This window comes from Festucalex cinctus, chromosome 15 (assembly GCF_051991245.1).
Source record: "Festucalex cinctus isolate MCC-2025b chromosome 15, RoL_Fcin_1.0, whole genome shotgun sequence".
Taxonomy (NCBI): domain Eukaryota; kingdom Metazoa; phylum Chordata; class Actinopteri; order Syngnathiformes; family Syngnathidae; genus Festucalex; species Festucalex cinctus.
In genome coordinates, this window is record NC_135425.1 from 21,780,313 (window position 1) to 21,802,511 (window position 22,199).

General features: G+C 39.2%; 1 protein-coding gene across 4 annotated transcripts in view; it reads left to right on the forward strand.

The window, feature by feature from the left end:
* The first annotated feature begins 1,079 nt into the window (after nucleotides 1–1,079).
* rai14 (retinoic acid induced 14) overlaps nucleotides 1,080–22,199 on the forward strand; it is a 39,486-nt gene continuing 18,366 nt past the window's right edge. For all 4 annotated transcript variants that reach the window (XR_013278694.1, XM_077497268.1, XM_077497270.1 and 1 more), the window contains exons 1-4: nucleotides 1,080–1,319; nucleotides 3,440–3,509; nucleotides 19,494–19,624; nucleotides 21,789–21,877. Coding sequence is in view for 3 of the 4 variants with exons in the window: in XM_077497268.1 (XP_077353394.1) it covers nucleotides 3,474–3,509; nucleotides 19,494–19,624; nucleotides 21,789–21,877 (256 nt within the window). In the remaining variant the exon portion in view is untranslated. The remainder of the gene's footprint in view (nucleotides 1,320–3,439; nucleotides 3,510–19,493; nucleotides 19,625–21,788; nucleotides 21,878–22,199) is intronic.

A 22,199-nucleotide genomic window follows, 5' to 3' on the forward strand; every position in this document is an offset into this window, starting at 1 on the left:
TTTTTCAATGTGTGGTGCAAAGGATCTTAAATTTTCAAGCCATGCATCCCAATACAGTGTTCCCTCGTTTTCCGCTGGGGTGAGGTTCCAAAAAATGCCCGCAATAAATGAAATCCGCGAAGTAGTTAGCTTTATGTTTTACAACTCTTCTAAGTGTTTTAAGGCTCTAAAATCCCCGACCGCACAATTTATACACTTTTCTCATTGAGGCATTTACATGTTCTCACATTTCTCTCTTGTTCAAACTTTGACAATGTTCAAACCTTCATAAATTTTATAAAATGGGTATATTACTGTAAAAAAATGTGCAAAATTGCACTTAATTTTAACTCATTCACTGCCTTTGACAAGTATACTTGTCAATTGTATTTTTTAGAGCGGTGCTAAATGGGGGCGAATCTGAGCATGCTCCACTGTAAATATCAAACTTGGAAACAACTTTACTGATGCCCAACCACCGGTAGATGACATCATTGCCCCATTTTATAGGAAATAAACACAGTTTCAGAGTCCATGGGAGAAATGGCTGTATTTTGGCAAACCTACATTTTTCTGCTGCCAATTATAAAAGAACGGGACGGGACAAAAAGTAGGGAGTCTATTCTGTTATTTGGTAGATTCGGTTTATATATAATTATTGAATGTAATATTACGTGAGTATTGGAAATGTAAAAAATTTCTATAATGACTGGCAGTGAATGAGTTTAAAAAAAAATAAAATCCGCAATACAGCGAGACCGCGAAAAGTGAACCGCGTTATAGCGAGGGAAGACTGTACAGTACATTAATTGGTTTTAAGATCAATCTTTAATCTAAGAACCTTTTTCTAACATTTAGGTTAATTTCTATTTAACATGACAATGGATGGATAAATAAGATCTTATTTGTGTGTAGTTTAAGGTTCAGTTTTTCTATGCAGCTCATGAATGAAACACAATGGAGGACACGAACCCCCCCCCATATCGGTCACGAGAGCCCGGGTCGCTGTGACGTCACAGCCCAGCGGCAACCAACAGCCTTGTGTGCGGAGAGAGAGAGAGAGAGAGAGAGAGAGAGAGGGAGGGAGGGAGGGAGGGAGGGGGTCCCAGCAACAGCTCCAACTTTTAATGTCTGCGGCCGGGGCCGAGCCGGGCCAGTGTGTCGGTGGGTCGGTCCGCCCGCACTGTTTTCTTCAGCTTTCTCTGCATCCTCCCACTCGAGCGGCGGCAGAACAACGACTCGCTGTTCGCTAGCTTAATCCGCTTTTTGGCTCCCGTTAGGAGAATCCCGAGCCGAGTCCGCGACTCCATTAAAAAAAAAGAAGAAGAAAAAAAAAGAGGGTAAGTAAAACATTGTGGGCAAATGAACTGCATGCAATTCTGACACTCGCCTTGTCGTGCTCGTCAAGTGTTTGGGTCGCGAAGATGCACGTCGCGCGCCTTTAGCAGTGCTCGACTTTAATGGCAAACGATTCATTTATACTGTTAGCTGACAAAATGCAAAAGGCTGCTAACTTTTAACATTCTCGCGGATTCTCCAAACATGCTACAATGGATTGCATGCAAACGTGCTACAATATGTAAATGTTGAGACCTCCATAGACAATTTGAATTTTTTTTCTTCTTTGTCCAGGTTGTTTTAAGTAACATTTCAAAATTGATCAACTTACCAAAGTGTAAAAATGAAGTTAACCAATGAAGTCAAGCAATGCGTTTGTGTATTCATCACTAAATTTACGACATGCACCATGTTTTAGCATTCTTAACTGTTGAACAAATTTACAAAGAAGTACTAAGTAGACCTCTATTCTTAAAAGCTGAAAGACTGGGCGATAAATTGATTTTACTGCAAGTCTATTTACCAGGGTGGTTAAAAATTTAAAAAAAAAAAAATCTTTTTAGTGGATTCTGTAGTTTAAAGCAACTCCCCGCTGATGTGCACTACTTACAGTAACAAAAAGGAAGACATTGACAATCTATCTGACAAAAAAAAAAAAAAAAAAAAAAAAAAAAAAAAAAAAAAAGGAGCCATGAGGAAGGCAATTACGAGGTTAATCACGCTGACTGTTTCCAAATACTTGAAATAATTTGATGTGGTTCCAATACTGCAAATATTCTGCTTAGGTCGCTTAGCCTTATTTGAATCACTACACGAGAAAAGAGACAATTTGTGGGACATCGCAAATGTTTATTTTTAGGGTTGTCACGATTTGGTCGACATGATCGGAAATCGAGGCCAATCACGTGATTTTCGGCTGAATTTTTTTTATTTTTATTTTCACAACTTCTCAATTTAAGAACAACACATTTTAGTTCTTTACTTGATTTGAATCGCAGCTTATTTACAGCCATATAAATATGTATTGTCTTGGGCTACCTTTGTTCAAATGTAAAAAAAAATAAAAAATAAAAAATAAAAATAAAAAGATAATTCAGACAATTGGATGAGTGAAGGGAAACGTTTCCAAGAGCAAGTACTCTTTTTTTTTTTTTTTTTTCATTATAAAGAAAAAAAAAATCTATAATTTACGAGGAAGCTGATGTAATCAAGGATTGGAAAAAAAAATAAAAAATGCTGGGGGGAACCCCCCCCCCCCCCCAGTCTTTTGGCATTAGAAATAAAGCAAATCCTAGAAGGAGGGCGGCTCAACTTGAATGTCATTGACATTTGCTTTTGTATAATAAAGGGAGAAAAAAAACACTAACATTGGTAGCTGCATTAAAAAAAAAAAATAAAAAAAATAAAAAATAATTAATTTATTAATTTATTTTATATAAGGCTGTATCGCCCAACCCGACTTTAAGAGTCATATTTTTCACTATATAAAAGCTTGAATATATGAAACTAGGTGGTGCCCAAAATCACTAGTGTGTGTGTCTGCTCCCACTAAAACAATAAAATCTGACCATGTTCTCCCCCCCACGTCCATTTAAAGAGGCAAACAGGTAACTGTTACATTCAAATCGTACTGCTTTACATGCTCAAGCAGCCTGGAAACATAATGAAGTAAAGTAGCCTCGTTACAAGGCTGGAATGCTCCCTGGTACACTTTGAGAGGCAACTCATGAACAAGGTCATCTCGGCCACGGGAGAAAAAACAAACAAAAACAAAAAACAACAAATACGCTTGCTTGAGGGAACTAAGGCAGCAATACGGTCGCCAGACGTCCCGGAAGGGTTTGGATGTGATTTAAAACATCGGAGGAACGCGCAGAAAGCTGGAAACCATTTGCAGGGGGGTTCAAATTGGAATAGCATGTGCTGTGTCTACTTCCAAAGTGCCCGTTTGCTTGGGGAATATGTGAAATGTAAAAGTGGGATCACATTGAAAAAAAGTTGATTTTACTTCTGTGCTGCTGGACATCTCAAATTAGGAGATATGTTGGAGAAACGACACTTCAAACGAGTTAGCGCTTCAACATCTGTGTTGTTTTTTTTTTCCACCTCTCCCTTCTCCCAGCGAGCGAGCGACTACATGGACTACTAGACCGAACATGAAGAGCCTTAAAGCCAAGTTCAGGAAAACCGATGTAAGTACTAAAACATATGCTCGTGACTAAGTAAAAAGTGCGCGTGCATGCCCGCGTACGCCTTCGGCAGCTGCAGATGATTTATCGCCACCTCTCTCGACCTCCGGGCCGAGCAAATGACCGATATTTTTTTTTGCAAGAAAAACAAAATAAACCAAACAGTTTTGAATCATAATATGCGTATAATCCACTTGGCTCCACCCCCCTTCACCCTGGCGTGCTTTTGTAAACACGAAACACATGGGAAAAGCGCCGTGTAACATGGCACGCTTTGGGCAGCTTCAATTGCGGGTGTCATGAGAAGGGGTAGCACCTTGAAAAAAAAATAAAAATGAGGTCACAGTGGCGGGACGAGGTCCAGAGGCCATGATTGATGGCGTTAGAGCGATGCCAAACCAAAAGGCCGCATTAACCATACTTTTCTCATAGTGACTCATATTGGGGGTGGGGGGGGGGGACCACAAATGTGGGAGTGCCGGGCTTCATTCCAGCAAAGGCCACACGGTTCCGCAGATCGCCCTTCCCGATGATTAATCCATCTTTTGGGAAGAACGGCTCTATCTCCGCCTCGCAGGCTAACATATTGAACGCTCACAGGAAGTGAGGCGTCTCCGCTGTGTCTGACTCATCCGCTGTCAGGCCGCGGTCTCGACGGCAGCCGAGCGAAACGGCAGACAGGGGGGGGGAAAAAAAAAAAAAAGTCTGCAAGGTGCTGGTTAATTTGGATTTGAAGAGGAAGTTGATGAAGTCGAGGATTGGTGAAGAAGGTTGAGAATGTTGACGGCGTGTTGCGGGGGAAAGGGAAGAGTTCAATAGAAACGAAGAGTCATTTTTTCTTAGTAATTTTCCTCTTAGTCACAACATGCATGTTGAAATTCATCTGCGGAATATCTCCAGCAGGGGAATTCCTATATCGCAAATGACATCTCCTCTAGTCAAGATAAACATGAGATCCATAACTGTGGAAATCTCCAATGTTCCGTTTGTCATCTATTAAAGGGATACATTGAGCCATTTTCAGCAGCAAAAAGTTAATATTTTGACAAGAATGAATTGGGTAACTTCATTATTTTTCTTATACAAATAATTTTAAAAACTAAATGTTCCACTTGCTGTCAACTGAAGATGACATCACCTGTGCTGAGGAAACAATTAACGACCAATCATGGCTCAGTTTGCTGACCAAACCAAGAAAACAGGTGATGTCATCTTCAGGCACCCTTGACATATATTTGTCATTTCCTTCTTTCCATGTGGAGGACATATTGCTCACTAAGCTGAAGTCGCAAGAGGTTGAGGTCTTGCTTGACGGCACTTCAGAAGATTGAGGCCTATTTTTTTTTGTCCAGAAATATTTGGGTCAAATTCCACGTTGCATGATTTTAGGGGCTTTTGAATTCGGAGGCTTCACTGTACAATGGGGTCCATTCAGAAGCACCGTTTTATTACAGTCACATGCTTTTTTTTTAATTTTTTTATTGGGTGTATACAATATTTCATCTTATCTCTGACTGCCAGGCGTTATAAAAACAAAACAAAAAAATCCACAGTGCCAGCCGCTTTTGAGCATTTTAACTCATCTTTCAATGCAAAAAGAATATTGTTTGCCTTTACTACATATACAATGTGGCTACGAAATGAAAGATCACATTCCATTCATTGGAATTTTACTAATCATCATGAAATGTCTTTGGCAGTCAAAGAGTTAATGAGCCCAAACGGGAATATATAAATCAGCTAATGACAGCAAACGATGATAGAGGCCTCTACTTCGAAAATGCATTTAGACTTAGACTTAGACTTGACTTTATTGATCCCCGAGTAGGGGTGGGAACCTCTGGCTACCTCACGATACGATATGATATGATATGCGATATAAGGCTCACGATAACGATGATCTCACGATATGACGATACCACAATTGTCGTTGGCTCAGGTAATAAATCCAACGATAATCTACGATAAAACTAATCATAAAATAATAATAATAATAATAATAATAATAAAAACAATAAAATAAAAAAATGTCAAATAATAACTAATAAATAATACAAAATAATAAAAATAAATATAATTCACAATATTAAAATAAAAATAATATAATTAATATAAATCTAATACATAAAATATAAATATATATAATAATACTAAAATATAATCTATATAAAAATATTAATTAAAAAATATAAATACAAATAAATAATATAACAATAATAATAAATAAAAAAAGAAATATCAATAAATAATAGAAATAAATAATTACAAAAATATAATTCAGATTATAATAAAAATAATTAAATATAAACATAAATACATAATATATAAATATATATAAAAATATGAATTAAAAACAATAAAAATAAATAATAAAAAATAAATACAAAAAAAAAAATCTAAGATGAGTCTTCTTCGCCTGAAGACTTGCGTCCATTTCCCTGCCACTCTTATGAGGCACTCCCCCTAGTGGCCCGCCAAGTAATTGCTCAATAAGTAATGAACAATGGAGCAGATATAGTGGCTGTACATTAACTACAAATATTGCGATACCTGCGTAGGCGTATCGATAATCTATCAAAGTATCATGATTTGTCGCGATATCGATATATCGTCACACTCCTCGTACCGAGTTTGAAATAAGTATGAACGTGATTGATTCATTCTGAACACAGCGACATCCCAGTTAAAGGGTCGTTTTTTCCCCCCCCTATATTCTTGTATGTGCAAATTGGAATCTATAGGGAAAGTGAAAATCCATCTAAAATTTGACAGATGCTCTTGGTATTTGTTGCAAACCCAAATATGAATCCCTGCGATTTTTGGCTGGGCTTGCAGCCAGATGAAAGTAAATGATTGCTAATTCACTCTGCTATGTGGGAGAGAACAACCACGGCCATTGTTCAAAAAAAAATGTCACATTCGATGCTGAGCTGCGAGATCTCAACAGTGAGCTGTGTGTCCATCTCACCTTTCTGTACCTAAAAGTCCTCAAACCTTTATTTATTGTACACTCAGGGGTGTACATCATCCGAGATGAAACCTTTGTGTGTGTTGCGCATCCTCACTGTTACATCAGCCAGTTGTAGGAACTGAGCGGAGAAAAAAAAAAAAAAAAAAAAGAACGAGTCATGGATGTGAATGTTGCTTAGAAACACGAGCAAAGCCGTTTGCACTTGTGTCTGTCTTTGCACACATCACTCCCACATTCTATTGAGCATTTTGATTGACCTACTTTTGTTCGTTTTACACTCGGCATGACCGTCCATTGCTTTGCATTCAATTAAAAGAAAAACAGCAATGAAAACTTTTGCCCAACCGTCAGCGTGCTTTGCACAACTGGTTGATTAAAACGAATGGCGGTCATTTTGTAGAGAAGAATGTTACATTGTTTAAACCACACAGCCAAAAGTCATTCCGTTGCTCCTCATAGTAACCATGAAGCGACCACAATAGAATTCAAATACCTCCTTGGTTCTATTTTGGGTTTTACTTGTCAGTGATAGTTTACCAAGGAATGCTCTCCCCCCAAGCCTGTCCTTCATTTTCACTTTTACGATTGGACACAAAAACTAATTCCTGGTTTCACAAATGTTTTTCTCAATTTAGTTTCCAGCAAGTTGTCGAAGGGAGTTTTACAGGCTTCACCTTGACAATCGTCCTCCATCAAGCCAAGTATTTATAATGAGCTCGCTGTAAATAATGACGTGAAAAGAGAGACAGTTATTGCTGATTATGTTCCAGAAGGTTTTGATGTGTCCATTCATACAGATCAGGATTTCCCAACTTCAATTAGAATTTGGATTCAAATTTCCAATCTAATCTAAAATTAATTTACATACTATACACTAGGGATGTAACGATAATGGTAATATCGTGATATAAAAACTGCCACAATATCGTCCTCGTCATGTTCATGGTATTTAAAAGCTACACATCTGTTAAAAAAAAAAAAAAAAAAAAAAAGTCAGGTTGATTTCCACTTGTGCAGTTCTAGCACCCTCTGGTGGCTAGTTTTTTTTTTTTTTTTTTTTTAGTGCAGTTTAATTTTCATTAGGGATGTTTTGGCCTTCTATGTTTAAAATCTACACTAATTGTCAAATGAAGGGGGTTGTAATATGCTTGTGAAGCGAGTTAATATGTGGAGGAACTCAATGTGTGCTAGTAGTAGTAAGTAAGTAGTAAGTGCCTCAATATTGTTATTAAGAGATTGTAGGTACCATAGTTTATATGTATTGCTGTTATTTACAAAAGCACAATATCGTGCTTTTTTTTTTTTTTTAGTATGAGCTGATTTTGTATTACAATATTTTTTAAACATCTTTACCTTTTTTACATATAGCCTTACTTTAGTTAATTTAATGAAATTTTGCCGCACTATAGAAAAATGAATATCCATCCATCCATCCATTTTCTTGACCGCTTATTCCTCACAAGGGTCACGGGGGGTGCTGGCGCCTATCTCAGCCGGCTCTGGGCAGTAGGCGGGGGACACCCTGGACTGGTTGCCAGCCAATCGCAGGAAAAATGAATATGTACTGTATATATAAATGAGAGAGCGTAACTAATTACCAGTTCACAAGCGGCAATTTATTTTACTGACACATTTTAATTGGATACCAGAATAATAGTAGCACACATGAATAGCAGTGAAAATGTCATCAGAATAAATTAGGTATTTTTTTTTTTCATTATTACCTTCACATTCAGGCGCTTTAGTCCTTTTAGCACAAGTTGTTGAGCACACGCTGTCATGATAATATATGCAGCCTTTTGTTGTATTGTGTGAGCATGCTATTTGTTGATAATAGTGCTCTCCCTCGCACAGGCCTTAGTCTATTGTCACGACTTGAAAAAATAAAAAACTGCTCTCACAGCTGCCATGTTAGGCAGGATTAACCCCCAACCACTAACATCCATGTACAGTACATTGTATTCACAGTATACGTGCAGACATACACAAACACACACAGTCGCTATCTAATTGATGCACGGATTACATCTCATCTCGCTCCACACATCTGTTCCATGGCATCAATTAATCCCGGGGTTGGGGGGGGGGTTGCATGGTGTTGGACACCCGACTAAACGTCCAAATCTTTGGTGCAGCTCCACAATGCACATCATCTAATTTTAGTTGTGTAAATGTTGCAGGAATGGCGAGCTCCTTATCAGGCGTGATGGAATGTCTGCTGTGTTAAATAAAGCGGCGCTGCCCAAGCACTCTGTCACATGCTGATCATCTGAAAACATTTCTTCACTACACCAAGATAAGAGCATTGAATTACACTGTTAATGCAGTTGAGTACATTAACTCATTCACTCCCAGCAATTTTCATGTTCTATTGCTATCAAAACATGGAACCTACCAAAAGAAAAATATGTCTTCTTTCATTAGGGGGAAAAAAAAAAAAAAAAAAAAAAAAAAAAAGTACGGTATTTTTTTTTTATTATCTGTTTTTATGTTTTGTAGCAATTAGCATTAGAATTAGCTAAGTTTCATCATTATTCACAAACCTGTTGAAAATACTGGGGAAAAAGAGCTTGTTGCAACATGGACCTGGTTGATCTCTTATACTTTGCTACCACCTGTTGGCCGTTTTTTTTTTTTTTTCCTTTTTTTTTCTTGTAATAAGTACCATCGCTTTAAGCGACCGCTTCAGGTCAGAAACTGCATCAAAGCCTTCATACAAAAACTCTAGCATACAAAAACCTAAAAAACGTATAAATACGGTATTGGGAGTGAAAGAGTGAAGGGAAACAGACCACATGAATTCAATTCTTTGCGAAGCCAAAAGATTTAGGGTTTATCATGATGGCGGCCTAATCCTTCAGCTATTGATGATTTCTTATACAGCTGAAGCGTCTCTCTGGTAGGGAATGTTTTATTTGGCCCAGTCTGACTCAATGTGGCCAGTCTGAGTTTATTCTGGCTGGGTGCAGCAAAAGGGTATTAATACCGAGAGTGACAGTAAAGCCTTAGGGAGAGACCCTTGTTAATCCGGGGGAGGAAGGGCGGGTGTCTGTGTTGACAAATCTGAGCCAGGGAGGCAGGGAAAAAAAGAAAAAAAGAAAAAAAAAGGTCCACAGAGATGTCCTCATTCAAACATAAACTATCCCGATAAACTCAATGTCTGCATTAAAGGCAGTGCACTATGAGCAGCGTACACTTAATCCCCTGCAAATAGCGATGCGGGCGGTCCACCGAATGCGTGAAACCGTGCCCGGCTGACAAATGGATGCCATTTCTTCTTTGATCTTTTTTATGCCTACACATCCCTGAACGTTTGAGCCAGGAAAATATATCCGCTTCAAGCTTATGGCGGCTGAAATGTATCCCATCGGGTGATCACCGCCATGTGAGGTGCTAGACACCAGCTATCTTAGGAGCTAACCATTTTGGCAGGCAGTGGGCATGTCTTCGGATTCACCTCCTCGCTAGGAATGCAAATAATTACAAGAGCTGTTCTGTCAATTGTGCCACCCAGGAAAGATGCATTTTCAGGGTTTAACCATAACTAGCTAGCTAGCTAGCTAACTGCCCAATGTATTGGTAGCAATGAGCCTAGTGTGAATAACTACGCAACTTACTGTACGACTACAAATGCAAAACAAAGGCACTCAAATTTATATCCAGTAGGTGAGGAGGACTCATGTTTTCTTGGTTTACATTTTATAATTTTACAAAGCGGTTTTGCTGGATGTATTTCTCATTTGATACAGGTCTGTTTAAAGGCAGGGAATTTCGTTTTCACTCAGGAAAATGCACTATATAAATACAGGATTTATACACATGAACTCCTTCTCAATCTACACCTCTGGGCTTCATTTAATGTGTGGTGGTGATTTTTTTTCCTCTAACCTGCTGTTCACCTGCTGTTAATGTTCGATGCTGCTATTTTGCCGGACACATTCATGCTGGTGGGTGCCAAAGAGCGAAATCTATCGTGCCTTTAATTAATAACATTTACATTTATCTGAAATATAATTTAATCAGTAGATCATGTCCATCCCGAGTGACGATGTAAGGTCTGGTTGCAGCAAGTTTGCACTGTTCTTGTACAAAGTTTTATGGCACCGCATGCAGTGAGCATGACTCAATACAGTCTGACTCCGTTGTGGGCATGAAGTCATACAAGGAGGCATACCATTCTTTTCATTACTAAATTGCCAGGAACAGACGAAGAAGGGATGAGGGAAGTCAAAAGTCAGCTTGTGGAGAGAGGATAGCAGTGAAGTAAGAATATCCCATCAGCAGGGTACCTCCCGCCCTCTATATGAATATAAAAATGTGACCAAAACAATGAGTCTCGTTCCCTGGAACAGAAGATGATCCGATCAAGCGTAACCTGAGGTAGTAACTACCTGGACTGACCTGTGAAAGGTAGCAAAGTGCCATGGGGCATCTGGACTACCAGGAAAAACAAAGCAGCAGCACCTACGCTATCTGTTATACTTTCTGATATAAATAGACCGAGATGTTTGTTTGTTTTTTCCAGGCTGATACCAATTGATGACGATGTTACCGAAATTTGAATATAAGCGGAATGTTAAACTTTTGTCTTGGCTTTGTTATAAGTTCAATGGAAAACACAAAAGTGCTGATGGTTCTCAGCCTACTTCTGGTAACTCAATTGCCGTGCAAACTCTTCTCCCCTGTCGTGAAAGGCTTTGCCATAAATTCAATTTGGTTCCTGACTTGGTTACAGATCAATGTCACGTGACAATCATATGTCATTCTGACCACACCGTTGAATAATCTGTCAGGACTATCGATAATCAGATTTTCCCGAGTTGGTCGGGGAATCAGGGTCAAAATCAGCTGGACTATTTCTTTATTCTTCATCGACTTGAATCAAAGGAACAGTCTGGCTCCTTGCTTTCGTTTTGGTTCGAACTTATTGTTTAGTTTGGCTTGTACGGCCTAACTGGAACAATATATTAGGCTAGGATGTGGATGAAGGAAGAGTTCATCTCAGTTCACCTGAAAAAAAAAAAAAAGAGAAATTTCCTTCATGAGAGACTTTTGGCAGGGGAACGTTTTGATTTGTGGCTTGTAATGTTTTTGCTTCCCAGTTACCATATTGAGTGTTTAGTTGCACCCGATGATTTAAGTTCTAAAAAATGACAGATTTACAGCTACAACATGCGCTGATTAATGCAAGTGAAGCGTCAAAATAGCTTTGGGTCATAGTTGGTTTAACCAGCAACGGACCCTTCTTAATGATGCCGTCTGATTTCCAAGTTCAGCAGTGTTTTATTTATAGGGCAGGAATGTCTATTAGTAGCCGAAGGAAGTGTTGCCTGACGACTATTTTTAACCCGGGGTTGTCTCGACTTGCAGCCACAAGCTGGACATATGCTGTAATGTTTGTTTTAACTACCAACTTCCTTTTTTTTTTGCTGAAATTGAATGGATTGTTTGCGACAACAGTTGCAAATCACGCATACATAGCTGCAGCCGTAAGATGAGAGACCTTTTGAATTTGTGGTAGATTTATGGTGAAGGAACACAATAGGATTGAGGATTTGTTCCTGGAACTGCACCCATTGTTTATCATCAGTTTGGATGCTTAAAAATAGGGAATGTTTTTTTGTAAAGACGACTTAAGCTTCTCCAAAGGCCAATATTTCGGGAAAGTATCTTTTTTTTTTTTTTTACGGTATAGATGCTGCACATGCTGTTCGTTTCTTGCAGTCCAGATCATTATTAGCCACATTTATGAGCCTCTGAATCCTGATTCCAGTGTGTGGGTGTTTGTCTTACATTCACGTCTGTTTGCCAATGAAGTCGTGGTCAACTCTTTTTGTCTGTGCCCTGACACAAAAAAGGATGCATTGTTTGAAGACATTCGAGAACATCTGCTTTGTTGCAGATAAGGCAGTTTGCAGTTACAAGCCACAGCCGATCAAAGGCCAGGGACATTGTAAATGTGTTAGTGTCTGGCTTTCCTTTTGCCATGTCTTTTCCTTTGATTCTTCCGTACATAGTACATACATACATCCTGTCATCTCCTCCCTGATTTCTTCCAACCAAAGGATATTCCTGTAAAATTACGAGGTTATTCCCATTGGATTTATTGACTGCGAGAAGTCCGAGGGCTGCTATCACTTTTAAACATAAGAGAATAAGAACATTTTGCATTTAGTAACCTTTTTTTGCGAGGTGGTCACACCAAGTCTGAACTTAATCCAGGCCTGATTTGGGGGAATTGTTCACAGATTATTTTGGCCTTAATCGATAGCTTTCCTGTGAAATTATTTGGTTGGATTTATCAACCAAAGGAAGATTGATGATATTTGCAAAGGTGTTTAACTCATTCACTCGCCGCCATTTTCACAGAAGCAGTCCCGTTCGCTCCCGGCTGTTTTACTGGATTTTGACTGATTTTGCATGGCCCACAGAATATTGTGTTCTATTGCTATAAAAGCATGGAACCTATCAAAAGAAAGATTAAAGTCTCATCTTTCATCATGAAAAAAAAAAGTATGTTTCTATCTGTTTCCGTTTTGCAGCAATTAGCATTAGAAGAGAGCTAAGTTTCATCAGTTTTCACAAATCTATTCAAAATTGTAAGTAATTGAGCTTTTTTTTCTACATGGCCCTGGTTGATCTCCTTTGCTCTGCTGCCACCTGCTGGCCGTTTGTGTAATAACTACCATTTCTGCAACAGTTGAGAGGCTGCATCAAAGCCTTCTGTATGCTCTAGCATAAACAACAACAAAAACAAACAAACAAAAACAAACAAACAAAAACACGTATAAATACGTCTTTGGGACACTTAGAACATTAAAAAAAAATATTTACACATTGGGAGTAAATGAGTTAAGCATATTCTTTTAAGAAATCTAATTGGCTATACAACTTGTGGAAATAAAGCATAAAAATCCAAAGTCATAACTCTTCTCACCTAAACACCTTTTATCCTTACAGCAACAAAAACAGCTTTACCTGTACTTTAAAGGGAAATGTCTGGTCTTTTGAAAGCAAATGTTTTTCCATCTAGCTCCATCTGCTCTCAGCGTTACAAAAAAATACTCATACGCCGTAGGAAGAACTGTTTCCAGATCAGTGTTTGTTTTTCCTTCATGGAGTAGAAGAAGTTCAAAGAAACATTGAAATCACTCTTTGTGTTTGAGTAAAAACCAGTAGGTAAACAAACATCCACGGGTGCTTCGCCAGTGTGTGTTTTCTTTGGAATTTAACATAAACCTGTTTCAAACATTACGTTGGGAAAAAAAAATGCTTAAGGGTAAAGAAGCAATATTGAACTTTTTTGTCTTTTTATTTCTCCACATTCCTTTTCCAATTTGCCTCTTCCTTCCTTGTTCACTACCTCTTTTAGTTCCTTAACTCTCGTGTCCCTGCCTCCAACCTCTGTCCTGGACAAACAGGAAACTCTTCTGTTATCAGCAAACTCTCCGCGTGTCTTAATGAGTGTCTGGCTAAAAACAGCAAAGGGAAGAGGGACTAGTGTCCACACCCTGCCTTTACCAAGTCCACTGAAAGAGTTTTGAGACAGAGTGGGTTGTCCAACGCCACTGAAGGTTAGAAAGGAAGCGAGGACTATTCCATTTCCCTGTACACACAGAGGAACAATGACGTTACCGGTTTACAGTATCATTGCAGGATAAGTGGTCCTTGACGCACTGCTGGGGCAAAGCAAAGTGGGTAAAGACCTTATTGTGCCATGTAACACCGCAGAAAAATCATAGATACAATTTGTTAATCCCAAGAGGTAAATGAATGATCATTAAAATACTGCTCATCTTGACTGTTCCTTACTTGGTCACACAGTATGAAACATGCTTGTTTTGTAGCAAGCTCATTTATTTTATTACACGACTACAGGCCTCTGAATTGCAAACATGATCAATATTAATACTGAATGTGTTCAATAAACACCTTTGGATGGATATGTGCTGTAGAGGTAACGGAGTTCCCCGTTTTTGACTCCGACCCTCAGCATCACACTCGGGTCACACATTAGCCAAGTAAAACAATAAATGGACTATGGCAATAATGAGCCCGCTGAAAATGATGAAGTAGTCCTACAACGGTTGGTTGGTTGGTCAGCTCTATATTTTCTGAGCACTGACTGGAGGTTAGTGTAAAGGTGTCAACGATACTGCAATGGTATAATATTCCTCACGACACCGTTGATTCATTGCTGAGAATGTAAAACTGATTTAGCAGTTAGGTGTAGTTCCTCTAAAGATATCTGCTGAAAAGGTCCGTGACACATTTTTGTTCCAGCGTTTTCAACTTTTAATGCCTCCACTTACACAGAAAGTAGCACAGTTAGTCTGCATGGGACCACTTTGCTCACTTTTGTTGGGGGCTGAGTCATGCTCTCTTCGCGAGCACATGATTATTTCATCAGCCTCCACAGCATGACGCTACATGGGCCTGAGAAAGTGGAGCAGCGCATTCCGCTCCACTTCAACCTGTCCGTGACAATGTCGTCGAATGCTATCGGTGTCACGCTGCTTTATAGTGACGGCCTTTCACTTTTGTTTAACCTATTAGCAAACAAGGGGCGACTACGCTGTGGATCGTCGTTTTCCTCCCAAATATCGTCTCCTCTAATGCTGCCATCTATGTATGAATGATACGCATGAACTTGTTTTTTTGTTTTGTATTGTGTTTTTCGTTGGGTCATGGGTTCACTGTGTTATGGATGTATTATGCTTATGCAGTTATTACTTCTTGTATGATGATACTGTAACCCGATAATGACCGTATGAGCCACTCTTAATTTGTCTACTTTTGCAGTTACTATGTTCGTTAATAGGGGTGTTAAAAAAAAATCGAATCGGCAATATATCGCGATACTACAGCACCCAATTCTCGAATCGATTCAATAGTGGCTCACAGTTACAAAAACGGAAGTTTCAGATCAATAAATAATAAATTTTCATACAAATCTTACAGTGTACATGTACAAGTTTACTGAATGGTACTTTCTAAATTTGAGTAAAAAAAAAAATCGCAACAATCGACTTGTAAATTCATATCGGGATTAATCGGTATCGAATCGAATCGTGACCTATGAATCGTTACACGGATCGAATCGTCAGGTACGAGGCAATTCACACCCCTATTCGTTCTGATAACAATTTGGTCAGTTGCCATGTGGCTATATTAGTCACTCTTATTTTGTCTACTCAATCTTACAGTTGCTATGCAGTTTCTCTGTCCCTTATGATGAGTCACTCTTATTTTATCATATAGCCTTTTATTCTGTCATAGAGAATAGTGTATTGCCCTCAATGACAGTCATTACGTCGAGGTCTCTCAGCCAAGGTTTCCCATCACTACACTTCCAGGCAAGATGTTCCTCTATGTCTTGCTTCCATGCATCCAGCCAAAATTTAGTAGTCAGCTCAAGATTTATTAGTCAAGGTTTCTCCGTCAAGTGTTTTCAAAGAGGCCAGCTGCTTCTCTGTTATTATTTTTGTCTGTAAAGACTCTGGTTTTCATCTCCCGTATCTTGTCTGCGTTTGGCTCCCTAATTCCACACCTCGCGTGACAGAACTTTTGTCAACAGTATTATCTCTTTCGAAAATGTTCTAACACGCTGCGCAACAATCACAACTTGGGTAATCCACAAACAGTTTTACTGTTAATCAGCAACAAATGTGTACTTTGTGAACTTTGACATCAAGCCTAATTTCCATCAACATATCAAACCATTGACTAAGAGTGCGGATAATTTTGCAGCTGACAAATTGGTTGCAAGCAACCAAGAGACCTCTCGCTTACATTACAGCTGCACTAGATGCCTTTGATAATACCTTTAATAGACTGGGAAGAGGCCATTACATACATTGTGTTCATAATTATAAATCAACTAATTTAACTCTTTGACTGCCAAACGTTATCCAAAAAACCCCAACGGTGCCAGCTGATTTGGAGCATTTTCACTCATCTTCCAAAGCAAACAGAATATTGTGCGGTATGAGGACATAAATATGGTGGATATCACATGAAAGATTGGATTCCATTCTTTCATGAGAAAAAAAAAATGTTTCGACCTTATTCCGTTCTTTAGTAATCACCATTTGAAATGAGCTCATTTGAGTGACATAAGCGAAAATACAAAAATATCAAAAGAAAAACAAACTTTTTGTGAAAAGATACATTGTTTTGCACAACAGTGACTTTGACACGAATATTTTTTGTTTAGTGACAAAGCAGCGCTGCACAAGACGTTGCGCTGCCCATTGAGAGACAAAACAAAACAAAACGGAAATTAACGTTTTTGGCGGCATTCATTGGGATTTTAGAACACGTCATTAAACGTTTTTGGCGGTCAAAGAGTTAAATTCCTAGCAACTCTTACCAGAGGGAACTTCTGAGAAACACACAAAAGTAAACAAAGCGCCTCAGTTGTTGTAAGACAGGTTTCGTCTGCCTTAAAGCATTTGACTGGTGACAGCCACCATGTTAATAAGCGGCACAGTGTAAATATTTCTATTTGACCGGGACGCATATGGTTGTCTTTAGCCTGTAGACACATTCAGAGGTTCACGTAAGGTGAAAGCTTTTTAAGAGCTGGCAGTTGCGGTAATGTGTGTTTTTAATACCTCAAGTTTGGGGATTTTCTGGCATCTACAGTACATGTTAGAAATTCAATGATATGCTGATGGGCAGCATAACCTTTGTCCTTTTTATTTTCTATTTTTTTATTTTATTTAATAAAGGTTGCAGGTGGGCTGGAGCTTATCCCAGCTGACTGGGCAAGAGGTGGAGGAGTACATGTTTCATTGGTCGGCAGTCCATTCATTCATTCACAATCATTCATGCCTAAGGACAAATACGAGTTTTTAATGAACCTAACCTGTTGTGTTTGACTTGTAAGGTTGCAGCGTAATTCAGTATAATAGCTCACGGCACGCTTGGTAGAACACCTGGTGGCCATATATCTCCTCAACATGACCCTTGCCTGTGTCTTAATATACTTACATTCAAATAGCTCGTCTCACGTTTCCTTGGAAATAGTCTCTCACCTCGTCAGTGCTTTCAAGTCTTGTGCTTTAGTAACTACTGTAGATAAGGATCGACTTTCTTCTTCGCGGTAGACGACGTCCGAGTCAGCATTTCCGCCATTTTTCTCAATTCATTACGCTGGCTCATGCAGTGCCTGGTTGTCATTCTATCTGTTTTAATGACAGGCGGGCGGGTGGGGGGCCTCACTGCCAATTTTCCACCCGCTGTGTAAAATGTATCTTACTGATTACGTTTGGGCCTTTGCCACGCAGGCTATTTTCACCGTCTCGCTGTATTGGCATACCGTGCTGGCGTACGCAGGCTTCCACTTTGTGCAGCATAACAATTTATGGAGTCAAAGAGTTTGCAATGCTATTATGGTGCAGGTCAGTCGGCTATCGGGTCATCTTATAATCCTGTACTGTATTGTATAAATATTTGAATGCATGGAGTTGTGATAAGACAAATTGGACTGCATGGAATCACTTGTTATTCTTTCTCCATGTTGCAGGCAAGTTTTGGTTTTCTCAGCACGATCTCAGGTTACACTATAAATGTTCAGATACCTGATTTTGGAGCCTGCCAACAAAAGAAACGAGCACCTGTTTGTGTGCAACTGGAAATTGTTCATAAGAACACATATTTGTGTGGGCTTGCGCTAAGCCAAAGAAACATTCTCTTCCTGGGAGAAATATGACTCACATCGAGTTTTGGCGCAAGGATGACATTTTGAACAGTTTGTGTGTAAACATATTGGGGCTCTCTGTTATTTTCATGGTACAGTGCAACCTCTCAAGTTCAACACAGTATTTTTTTGTTAGTTCAGTGGAATCCTGTGAATGTATATTTGTTCACACAATTTATTAACTGCCAAGTGTAAGTATCACCATTTGCTGAGGAGTGACAGATTTCAGGGGGTCCAATCCTCGGTAGGTGACATAATCTGACTTTATAAATCTGAACGGCGCACCATAGAATCACTAACCTATAATGTAGTAAAGTCTTACAATACATAATCGAATGAAAAATACTTCTTCTTGAGCATAAATATGAGACACATTTTCCTCCAAATCATACGACCTCCTGCGTTTGACTTTTTCCATCGTAGTTTCATAGTACAATAGAATTATTAAGACATTGGGTTATATTCACTACAAATGCGCTGCGTCCGGTAATAGCGCAAAATATTGCACCGCAACTGCATCCACAGTCTGCGCCCAGTTACCCACTTATTCACTAAGGATATTGCTCTAATCATATACCGGCGCAAACACGCCCACAAAACTGACAGCTTGGAGCTAATTTGCACCTGATTTACCACACATGGCAATGGATTTGCGACAAGAACATGGTTGTTATAGTAACAGTTGAGAGTAAGATGACATTATCAGAAAGCGAGAGAAGGCGTTTATAACACCATTAAGCTGTACAGAGCAGAGAGGACGACAATGGCGTCATTCATTTATAAAGTACAAATTATTGGTGCGATTGTTCTTCTAAAAATATATTTTCAGAGGTTGGCGTGGGCGTACAGTATGCATCTGGCACGTAAAAATGCCTCCCCGCCATTGTCGATCAGCCCGGGTTACGTCATGTGTCCTAAACCAACATAGAAAAATCCCCCCCGGGATCGAGGTTGCGGCAGGTTAATACATGCTTTCCATATTTGCGTCATGCAAACTCCATGTGGCTATTTGCGCTGTATATCAATGAGTCTCATTTGCATTGGAGTGGGCATATTTTGCGTCAAATGTATGCAAATTACCTAATTTACATACGCGCAAATAATACCGGCGCACCGTGGCACAATCTGGTTGGCAGCGCATTTAGTGACGGATTTCCCCATCTGCTCTTGTTTAGTGAATTAGGCGCTCCCGGATTGCTCCATTTTTACCGGTTAGCGCCGTGCAAAGGCGACGCAATCCTTTAGTGAATAGGCCCCATTGATTTTATGACTGACCACTAGCTAAGTCACTTTCATTTTGTGCCTCCTATAGGTCAACGAGTGGAACAAAAATGACGAGCGCTTGCTCGCTGCGGTGGAGCACGGCGAGGCGGAGAAGGCGGCGTCGCTTGTCGCCAAGAAAGGTGCCAGCCCTGTGAAGCTAGACAGCGAGGGCAAATCAGCGTAAGTAAAAAAGATCGTAGAACGGAGTGCCCGTTCTGTTTTAATACCCGTATCTCATTTTTTTTTTTTTTTGGTCTGTGCATTTTTTTCACTTAAATATGACAGTGACAGTTTACAGCCTCTGAACATGTTTTACTTTGTAAGATAAGGCGTCCATCTTGCCAACCTACATATCAAGACATGGACAATATGGTAGATTGTTGTCAAGTGTATTAAGCAGCCAGTACTTGCCAGAAATTCCTTCAATGCGCCATTAGCCATTAAGTGTAAATCCACCCGAGCAAACAGCTACAAGGGAAGGAGAAGATAATAAATGCATCAAAAAGTGGGTCTCATTATTCTGCAAAATGTTTGTTTTGTTAGCCTTACAACTTCGACACTTTTAAAGACGCTTGAGACGGTGAAAAATCGCCATGTTAATATTTGACCTCTTTCTTTTTCACTTTGCAACACAACACCTGCTGACCTGCATGTGTTCAGCTGCCAGTAACATCACAATGCAGGGAGAAGCTGCGCATAACCTGAGAGCGCTGACGAAACAAACGCAACACACGTTTCGTTCACATCGTCAACCTATTCGTTCACATACACGAAAACACACTCGGGGCTGGCAGGCACTCACAACCTTTGTCCGTCATAGAAAATGTGGCGGTCCAAGTCTTTGCAAGACAACAGCACAAAGGGCGAGTCCATGGCATCTCCATGGTGATAAAAAGCTGATCGGAAGGCATGTGGGCATAGCTGTGGTATGTGTGTGCGTGTTGTCTACGGGAAAAGGAATCTGCATGTGCATAATTTGCTCGTTGGAATGGAAACGGTTTCACTTGATTGCCTTCCGAACTCACAGACGTCCACTGTTAACACCAATGACATTTTTTTTTCCCTCTAAGTAAGGTTTTGATTATCCGCTCCATCACTTCTATCGATTTTTAAGGAAGTTGAAGAGCCATTTGCTGTATTTGTCGAGAACTGTTTACACGTAGGCAAGTTGTTTATTAGATTGCAGTGGTGCAATACGTTATATTTGGTAGATAAAAAAATAATTTGTCACAAGATAATTGCTCAGGATAATCTTTCAGAGACATCCAATAATTGCTGACATTGTATTTGGTATGTTTGTACTACATTTAAATCTTGGGTCATTATTAGGGATGTAACGATAAGGGCAATATCGTGATATTAAAACTGCCACAATATCGTCGTCGTCATGTTTGCAATATTTAAAAGGAACACATCTGTTAAGAAAAAAAAAAAAAAAAAAAGTCAGGTTGATTTCCATTTGTGCAGTTCTAGCACCCTCTAGTGGCTAGTTTATTAGTGCAATGTAATTTTCATTAGGGATGTTTTGGCCTTCTATGTTTAAAATCTATGCTAATTGTCAGACGAAGGGGAACCTAATTTGCTTGTGTAGCGATCAATGTGTGCTTGCATTAGCAAGTAAATGCCTCAATATTGTTATTAGAGATTTTAGGTGGTTTATATGTATTGCTGTTATGTACAAAAGTACAATATTGTGCTTTTTTTTAGTATGAGCTTTTTTATTAACATTGTGATATTTTTTAAATATCGCCAACCCCAAGTGGGCGTGGAAAGTGATACTTGGAAAAAGTTCAATGACTGTCCCATTGAAAATGAATGGGGAAAAGTTGATATTAAATGTGAAATTCTGCAAATACTTTAAGTAATGTGGAATCAGACGATGTATACCCCGGGAAGCGTGAATTTTTGAAGCTAGTTGAAATGTGAACAATGTAAATTGGAAGTATCAGGTGGGAGTTAGACGGCAAAAAAAGTGTGGAGAATAAAAATCACAATAACGTATGTGGGAATGCTGAAGCATTCCCACAACTAGTGTGGGTGCATAGAACATATTGTAAAAGAACAATTTTAACTTGCCTTCTTCTTAAGAAGTTATTTTCTTTTGGGTCACAATGGAACCATTCCCACTTCCCCCAGAATGCAATGGGAGAGAGTCCTGCTCGTCTATTCCTATCGCCTTGCGTCATCCTCCACAAATGAGAAAGTAGCCTGTTAACTAACAAACTGACAAGCACAAATGTTCTGTGAAATGGACAAACAATACAATCTGTGATTTTACTGCATGCCATTGTGGTTGCGTTTTCAGTCATCAGATTTGTCCGTTTCTTTTTTCCTTTGTGTTCAGTCTTCACGTGGCAGCGTCACGTGGTCACACCGACTGCCTTGCTGTCCTCCTCTCACACGGCGCTGACCCGACGGTGACTGATGCTGCAGGTCTGTGTTGTACACACTGTCGTGCACTATTTAGTGGCCCGAGCTGTACTTATTTGCCGGCTAATGTACCAAGAAGACCAGTGTAGTGCAATTAGTCGAAATTCAATTACAATTTCAATTATTACACTCCACAATTACAAAAATCAGCATAATCATGAAAAAAAAAAAAAAGATTATTGATATTAATTTTTGATGTGTTTGAATTTATACATTTGCACTTTTTTTTTTAGATTTTAAAATAACTCATTTAATAAATTTTGTTTCATCCAAAAGGAACTTGTATAATTAGTGTTTCAAAGAATTTTGTCTTAAATTAATATTT